Source organism: Berghia stephanieae, chromosome 2, assembly GCF_034508935.2.
Source record: "Berghia stephanieae isolate SIO BIC M18660-M18661 chromosome 2, UCSD_Bste_1.3, whole genome shotgun sequence".
Classification (NCBI taxonomy): Eukaryota; Metazoa; Mollusca; class Gastropoda; order Nudibranchia; family Aeolidiidae; genus Berghia; species Berghia stephanieae.
Genome location: NC_088361.1, coordinates 102,329,575 through 102,339,161, shown reverse-complemented (window position 1 = coordinate 102,339,161; position 9,587 = coordinate 102,329,575). Strand labels below are relative to the sequence as shown.

Below are 9,587 nucleotides of genomic sequence, written 5' to 3'. Positions count from 1 at the left end.
TATTATTATTATTATTATTATTATTATTATTATTATTATTATTATATTATTATTATTATTATTATTATTATTATTATTATTATTATTATTATTATTATTATTATTATTATTATTATTATTATTATTATTATTATTATTATTATTATTATTATTATTATTATTATTATTATTATTATTATTATTTATTATTATTATATTATTATTATTATTATATTATTATTATTATTATTATTATTATTATTATTATTATTATTATTATTATTATTATTATTATTATATTATTATTTATTATTATTATTATTATTATTATTATTATTATTATTATTATTATTATTATTATTATTATTATTATTATTATTATTATTATTATTATTATTATTATTATTATTATTATTATTATTATTATTATTATTATTATTATTATTATTATTATTATTATTATTATTATTATTATTATTATTATTATTATTATTATTATTATTATTATTATTATTATTATTATTATTATTATTATTATTATTATTATTATTATTATTATTTATTATTATTATTATTATTATTATTATTATTATTATTATTATTATTATTATTATTATTATTATTATTATTATTATTATTATTATATATTATTATTATTAATTATTATTATTTATTATTATTATTATTATTATTATTATTATTATATTATATTATTATTATTATTATTATTATTATTATTATTATTATTATTATTATTATTATTATTATAAGGAATTGGGTTATCAGACCTGCAAATCAGTGCACGTCGATAGACACCCAAATTGAGTAAGTAATGTCATGTGACTTTGGTCATGTGATCTGAAATAAATACAAAATGTAGATTTCCGAGTGAGAGTCACAGAGTGAGAGTGGAGCAAGAAACCAGTGTTCCGGGGCCGAACTTAAAAACAAACAAAGAAAAAAGAAAGAAAGAAAGGGCTGCCAAAAGTAGGATGCGAGATCAATGCTAGAACGATTCTTGAAAAATATTTTGGAGATAGCCCTAATTCGAATCCCAATGAGTTGAATTGAAGTAAGTTTAAGTTTGTAAGTTTTAAAATTTAAAGGCGTAAGGGCGTAAGGAGTATGAGTAAGGAGTTGTTTGAAATTTTATCCTGACGTTGAAAGTTTGAGTTGTTTGAAATTTTATCATTATTTAAATTTCTTTTCAACACGATTCCAAAATTTTGAAAATCAGATGAGGAGAAGAAAAGTACCTACTGTAGGTGCTAGCTGCTGCGATCTTGTCTACATTTTGTTAGTCAGATATTGTAGATATGTTGCAAAAGAAAGCCCAATCGCTTAATTCCAATTTCAAAAGGACCAAGTTCTTAAAATGACGCCGAAAATCGGAGGTTATATTTCTAGAACAGTGTCAACACACTTTGCGAATACCACTTTCTGGAGGAAGAAGAAGAGGAGGATGAAACCCCTAACCAGTGACCCGTCTTATATTTCATCCTTATCTTTATTTTTCAAGCGGGAGACCAATTCGCCTTTAAGTACCTAAAACCTTTTAATGGAAATACATATTCAAGGGGAAAGGAAATAACAATAGTCCCCCCCCCCCTTTCCCCAAAAAAATCATAAATAAAATTTAAAAACTCTCTTTTTCTCATTCTCCACACAAAAACACCCCGCCAATTTATAAAAAGATTCATTGTGGTAAACTGTTTGCTTGGCAAGATTACATCACTCAGCAGGGACATTTCTTTTCAAAAGACCATAAATAATGATTCATTTTATAGCTGATTGTTGTAATTTTATTAACATTTGTATAGGCTTGTTGGCCAGGCTTTTTTTACCTTGTATACTGCACATCAGTGTAGGTAGCATTGTGCTGGTGCTCTGACCTCATAAACGTAAGGAAGAAAAAAGGTCCTGGATTTTGCCAATCTGTACAGCTGTAAATAGGTAGTTGGGTCTTCTTGACCTGACAAAAGTACAAACGACGTGGGGTCACCTTGCCACATAGGTCATTGACCCATGACATTATCCCTGCTACAAGGGCAATACCCAACATCTATTGAGGTATAGGAACTCACTTTAGGTTAGATTTCTACAATGATGCCATGAAAAGACCAACCAATATTTTCAGTTCATGAACATCAGATTATTTTCACTGTGATTGTGATATCTGAAAGACGTCAAATTCATTCAGAAATATATAGAAATAGAAAAATCTTTTGAATCGTCTTAACATTTAAATTTCACCTAACTTACTTGACTTAGATGCCTTTCGCGTCTCGACCGAAAGATCGGGTCGCCTTGGCTGTTTCCAGTATTTCCTGTGTGAGGTGTCTCCAATATTGCCGGTCCTCTGCTAGGGTTCTCAGATTTTCAAGGTCCCTTGCCGTTATGAGACTAATGCTTTGTCCAAGTGTTGTGAGGTTTTTGTTTAGGATCACAGGGAATGTTGTGATCGGTCTTCCTCTGAAAAGGTTCCCGTGTTTTTGGAAGTATCCCGACATGGCTTGGTTAGCTGGTATGTTTTTGTCCCTGCGTAGTATGTGACCGAAAAGTTGCCATCGTTGTTGTAAAATGTCAAGGGAGATTGGTCTTTCTTTTGTGATCTTATAGAGTGATTCATTTGAGATCTTTTTTGGGTATTTGATGTCCAGTACCCTTCTTAGCTGTATGCGATGGAAGGCATCCAGATGTTCTTCTTCGGATTTTGTCAACGCCCAAGTGCCGCAGTTATACAGTTCACCTAAGGGTAATGTTAAATTGGAGTCGTTGGAAAATCTCTCTAAGATAAAAATGCTTAAAATGACTCTGATCAAAATGTATGGAGCTAGTTTATTTGAAGAGGAAGAGGAGCTTTGCCACTTGGTATTTCATAGAGAAATCATGAAAGGGTGGGGTTTTTATGGGGGATGATTTTGTTATCCTATTTGATTGTAAGGTTTTATGTTTTTAAAATCTGAATGTTGGGTAACAAACATCCTATTTTTAGATTTAGGATATATTTTTGTTTTGTTTTTGTCTATTTGATGTAGATCCAGAATAGGGCGGTTAATCATAAAAGGCCAATTTTAAGGCTAGATTTAAACATTTCCAACTCACAAAATAGCCCTTTTTGCAAATCACTCAGAGAGAAAGGCTCTTTACTCACATCTCTCTCTGTACTCAGGTGTAAAATTAGTACCTGGTCATTAACAGCATGGTCTTTTCAGAAAAATTGTAATATCGCATAAAAGTAGTATGCATCATGTCTCGTCCTCAATGTTAAGTGTTGCTGTTGGCTAGGTCCCCCTTGTAAAGCGCTTTGAGCATATTTAGTGGATATTGCACTATATAAATGCTCACAGGGATGGGACCTAATCTGAAATGACACTTCAAATTAAAATCTTTGTTCTCCATCAAACCACAAGTGATTGTTTTGATCCATGTTGATAAGCTATTCACATTTACTATTTATGTAATTTTTGATACTTTTTTTTTTTTATCAGGTATAAGAAAATGCTCCATCGACTTTTAAATCCAAATTCCGACAAAACAAAAAAGGAAGAAAAGAATGAGGTGAGGAATATATGACTTTCAAATTACAATGGTTGAGATTATTTAAAGAACTGCATCAATATGGGGGTCCTGATAGCTGAGTTGTTAGGGCGCTTGCTTCCCACACTCACAAAGGGACTGGTAAGGATCAAGGAATCCTGATAGCTGAGTTGTTAGGGCGCTTTCTTCACACACTCACAAAGGGACTGGTAAGGATCACGGAATCCTGATAGCTTAGTTGTTAGGGCGCTTGCTTCACACACTCACAAAGGGACTGGTAAGGATCACGGAATCCTGATAGCTTAGTTGTTATGGCGCTTGCTTCACACACTCACAAAGGGACTGGTAAGGATCACGGAATCCTGATAGCTTAGTTGTTAGGGCGCTTGCTTCACACACTCACAAAGGGACTGGTAAGGATCACGGAATCCTGATAGCTGAGTTGTTAGGGCGCTTGCTTCACACACTCACAAAGGGACTGGTAAGGATCACGGAATCCTGATAGCTTAGTTGTTAGGGCGCTTGCTTCACACACTCACAAAGGGACTGGTAAGGATCACGGAATCCTGATAGCTTAGTTGTTAGGGCGCTTGCTTCACACACTCACAAAGGGACTGGTAAGGATCACGGAATCCTGATAGCTGAGTTGTTAGGGCGCTTGCTTCACACACTCACAAAGGGACTGGTAAGGATCACGGAATCCTGATAGCTGAGTTGTTAGGGCGCTTGCTTCACACACTCACAAAGGGACTGGTAAGGATCACGGAAACAGTCAAGATCCCCTCTCCCCCCCCCCTCCCCCCCTGTCTACCTAGCACTGAGAGGGTAACTGGATCTGTTACTATTAGATCTGGTTGAAAGTAGGTACTTAGCGATAGACTAGAATCCTATCCAAAGGTTAGCAAGAAATTGCCACTCTCCATTCACCACTGTAGAAATGGAGATAAATTCTGGTGCTATGGGCCCTATGACCCTGAAGGACTGTTTATTTGTGAACCACTGTCTCAGTCCATAAACATTTCTGTTTACAGACAGCAGGTTGTGTATGCGATAGATTAAAGTACAAACTACGTTTCTCAAATGTACCAATTGTTGCATTCATTATTTGTCCATTTTTTAAATCAAGTTTTATGTTTTTAAAATGTACTTATTTATATAACAATTTTCAATATGAGACTGCATTTTGAAAAAGGTATTGTAACATATTATTTTATGCCATACGAAATGACAAGGCTATTATTTAATTAATAATAGCAAGCTAAATGAAGTTTCCAGGGATTTGAAATAAGTAATCCTTCATTTAAAAAAAAAAATCATTTTATACCTGCCTACTGTAATGTTTATATACTTTTAATTTAGTAATATGTATCTTCTTTCCATAGTTAATTTTGATCCCTATGTTCGTAATATAATTCATTATCAGTAAAGCGCTTTGAGATGTTAGGTTCATGAAAAACACTCAACAAGTGTCATTTATTATTATTATTATTATTATTATTATTATTATTATTATTATTATTATTATTATTATTATTATTATTATTATTATTATTATTATTATTATTATTATTATTATTATTATTATTATTATTATTATTATTATTATTATTATTACTATTATTATTATTATTATTATTATTATTATTATTATTATTATTATTATTATTATTATTATTATTATTATTATTATTATTATTATTGACAGATCAATTGTAGCAACACATAAAGCCATTTCGGAGAATTATTATTTTCCTTTTTTCTTATTTTACTTTTCTGGTTGACAGCCCTGTGAAGATGTTGAAGAGGGCCAGCCCCACAATCCTTATAGTGAAATTCTTGTTCTGCAACACCATTCAGATATTGTCAGACTTCTGTTGCAGATTGATGATAAAAGGTATTATGATTACTGTTGTTTTCATTGTTGTACATACTAACTCATATTTCTTTTCTAATTTTGTTTTCTGTGACAAGCAGCACATAACAGGCGTCATGATTTGTCCTTCACACTAAGTGTGACTGTTGGATTGGAACCCGTTGTTAAGCTCTTTAAACACATATTGTGGATATTACTCAACATACTCATGTTTTTGCCTTGTTTTTTATTTTTTTAAGGTCATGTTCGAAATCATGACGCCTGTTATGTGCTGCTTGTCATGAACTTGACCCACCCCTTGTTGTCTGCAGTGAACACTATGCACTTTTATCCTATCGCCTGGTGAACATTATTTACTCTCCGTGAAGGTATCACTGATGGTCATCCTTTTCTCCTCTTCCCCCCCCCCCCCCCCTCCCTGGATGGTTTTATCTACCATTCTCTCTCTCACTCTCCCTTTTCTTCTCTCTATCTTCCTTCCATTTTATTCCTCTTCCTCTCAAAACTGATTGGTTGAGACGTCTTATTTTTATTTCCATAAAATCTCAAAACATATTTTCTTTGTAGCGTTAGTCATTGAGAGTTCTCCTTATCTTTGGGATGGGATCAGAATTGAAACTGAGTCCTATTGTACAGATTTAGCCACAAACATTCGACTGCTATCATTACTGTTTTTTTGTGACAGAAAACACTGTTACTGACCAGGTACTCAATACACACCTGAGTATGGTGAAGTATTGTGATTATAGAGTTTTTTTCAAGGACTCAACTTTGCACGGCTTACAGCAACAAGACCTGAACCAGGGACCTACAGGTCAGAATACAAGTATCGTACTGCAAGACCATCACATGGTGAATCATAATTACATGTTTTTTTTTCTATTTTGTAAGGTGCACTGCAGAATGTCAGTACCATCAAATTGGCACATTTTACGAAGATTATAATGAAAAAAACAATTTTCTCACTTTTTCTTTCTTTTTCTGGGTAGGGTTCCTGACATCCCACAGTGGCAGGGAGGCAATCCTGTGTCTTCTATCCCATTATACCTGTTTTCCAACTGCTTTCTGTCTTTATCTTGGAATGAGATTTCTTGGTTTTTTCCTGGCCCTGACCGGATACCCTGGCTGAGAGGGAAACAGTCAAATGCATAGTTATTGTTTTGGGAGATGATATTTTTTTCCCTTGTAAATCACCTTTCTATATTATGCATTGTATTATTTTTGTTTTACATATATAATATATGATTTGTAAACATTTGAGTGTGATCCTCTTAATGGGGACCTGTGCTTGTGTCAGGATGAAACATTTAGGAGATTTCAAACTAAATAGACTGATAGTGTGCTCTTGAAATCTACATATGTTCCCTATTTGAACTCATTCCCCTTTGTTTTCCCTTTTCTTGGGTTATTAAATTGTATTTCTAGAACGTTTTACCATCCCATTTTATTGCTTTAAAAAAAAAAAAAATTCCTTTATTCATCCCATAGGGGAAATTTATCTCTAGGTTCTATTCCAAGGGAAAAATGGAATAACCCAGGCGTCATCCGCAGTGTAGCGCCACAAATTAAGCTAGGACGAGGTGACTTGCTCAAGGCCACACAGCGCAGCTACGGGTGATCGAACTCAGTGCAGTTCGGGTACGAAGCAAAGACCGTACCGCTGAGCTACGCTGCCTTTACTAGTGTTGTAAATGTGTTGCAAGCACAGTAAAACCGTTAATAACAAAAATATCTTTCTTTTTTTTTCTTCTTTACTTTGGATGCACATCACATGGACAGTAATGCTGAGTTAGCCTGAGTCAGCCAGTATATTTAAAGAAGAAGAAGCATAGATGTGTCCAACACATTATACACGTGTCATTTTGACTATTCATTATACGTATTTCAAGATTTATCCAAAAATGTCAATTTCAGATTTGCATCTGCTGGTGACGATAACAGAATTGTTATTTGGGACGTACAGGTAGTAAACGGACTTAGTGCTTAGTTTCCTCTAATGTTTATATTGTATAATTTAAAGATTTTGTCCCTCAATCTCTGTCAGTTGGAATTTGAAGAAGCCTTGTGAAGTGAATATAAATACATTTATTATTGTAAAATACAGAACTGTTATGTTTATTTTATTTACTATATTGCTTTATAAAATTATGTCAATGTATTTTATATTGTTTATTCATTTATTCTTATAATTCACGTTTGTAAGACTGGGTGGGGCATTTTGACCTCCCGAGGTGGGGTCACTGTTGCTATGTCTTTTATCTCCCTTTATCTTCCCTCCCTTTCCACATTGCTCTTGTCTTTGTTCTGGTCCTAACAAGGATCCTTAGCTGAGAGGGAGGTAATTGAATGCGTCATTCCTAGTTTTGAAAAATGTTTTCTTTTCCTTGTGAATCATCTCTCTATTAAGTGCTTTATTCTTTTTTTGTTTTTGTTTTGAATCTTTATTTTGTAAACATTTGATTGTATCCTCCATTGTCAGATCCTGTCCTCGTGCCTGGATTGGACTTTTGGGTAATGCCAAAATAGGTACATTGATAGATTGCTCATGAAATCTTTCATTCCCTATTTGAACCATTCCCCTTTGTTTTTTTTTTATTTAGTGCTTTTAACTTCAGATCTAGAACCTTTTCCTTATCATCTTCCTGTTTACTGGCACTGAACTAATCTGAAAGTGCCCCAAGTGCCAAAAAAACCTCCAAAAGCTCATGGATGAATAAAGTTTATTTATTTATTTGTTTATTTATTTATTTATTTGTTTATTTATTTATTTATTTATTTATTTATTTATTTATTTATTTATTTATTTATTTATTTATTTATTTATTTATTTGTTTATTTATTTTATTTATTTATTTATTTGTTTATTTATTTATTTATTTATTTATTTGTTTATTTATTTATTTATTTATTTATTTATTTGTTTATTTATTTATTTGTTTATTTATTTGTTTATTTATTTATTTATTTATTTATTTATTTGTTTATTTATTTGTTTATTTATTTGTTTATTTATTTATTTATTTATTTATTTGTTTATTTATTTATTTTATTTATTTATTTATTTATTTGTATATTTATTTATTTATTTATTTTATTTATTTTTGTATTAGGCAATGTAATGTTATTGTAGAGGATAGGGATGTCCAGATTTGATGTTTTCGACATCATGATATTTGGGTCATCCCATGTAATTTACATTAGATTTCATAACAATTTTCTAGTATTTAGTTTGATATTTTTTGTTTATTTGAGTCATTTTACTCAAATCAATGTTTACCATGAGCAGAAATCATCATTATCCTTTCAATAGTGAAAGCCTTCTTATCATCTTAAAATTAAAGTCAGCAAAAAAATTGATGAATTTTTAGTGTATTGTTTATTTCATATCTTTCAGTATGGCAGTCGTATAGCTACACTGACTGGTCACACCCACCCAATTACTTGTATGATTCTGTTACCGACAGGGGATGGAAACTCAAATCCTCTCATCGTTTCCGGCTCATCAGACAAACAGCTGCGGGTATCAGTTCTTACTCGTCCTTTTTTCTTTGTTTCAAGGAGTTTTGCAGCTCTTGCAACACCCTTTAAATGACAATAGAATAGAAAAAAACGAAGATAGTCAAAAGATACGATTATAGATTTAGCGCTTCGCTATATCGACAAACATAAGAGGAAAAGAGAGAGCTTTTATATAGTGCATTATGCACTATATGTATGCACAAAGTGCTTTACAAAAAGTCCAATGCCAAAAGTGACACTGTACTTGCAGAATGAGACACAACACTTGTAAGACACAATTAAAATTTTTTTTTAAAACAATGGCAAGGCTGTTATTGACCAGATACACATTTTACACCCGATTACAGTGAAAGAATATGAGTAAAATTAACCTTCTCCAAGGACTCAACTTTTGTGTCGCCACAGTGGAACTTAAGCCTGGGACCTTCAGGTCAGATATCTCATTCATTATGCCCTTCCACCACAACATCATAAGATATCGTCGCCTAGGCATTCCTTAAAGGAGTAAAGAAAATTCATCAAACAAGATGTCTGATGTCAACAGGAATCACCCATGTTGTCCAAGTGAGCAAATTGGGGGTTAATAATCTTGCCCAAGGAAAAAAAAGAAAGTGCCTGAAGCAGGGCTCGAACCCAGGACCTTCCGGGTCACAGTGCAATGCCTTAAGCACTCGGC

General features: G+C 32.3%; 1 protein-coding gene across 1 annotated transcript in view; it reads left to right on the top strand.

The window, feature by feature from the left end:
- The first annotated feature begins 826 nt into the window (after positions 1-826).
- Positions 827-9,587, top strand: part of LOC144966092 (WD repeat-containing protein 41-like) — a 32,540-nt gene continuing 23,779 nt past the window's right edge. Inside the window, exons 1-5 of the mRNA XM_078902157.1 lie at positions 827-1,051; positions 3,471-3,540; positions 5,304-5,413; positions 7,307-7,355; positions 8,787-8,912. Of these exons, the coding sequence (XP_078758283.1) occupies positions 3,481-3,540; positions 5,304-5,413; positions 7,307-7,355; positions 8,787-8,912 (345 nt within the window). The 5' untranslated portion in view covers positions 827-1,051; positions 3,471-3,480. The remainder of the gene's footprint in view (positions 1,052-3,470; positions 3,541-5,303; positions 5,414-7,306; positions 7,356-8,786; positions 8,913-9,587) is intronic.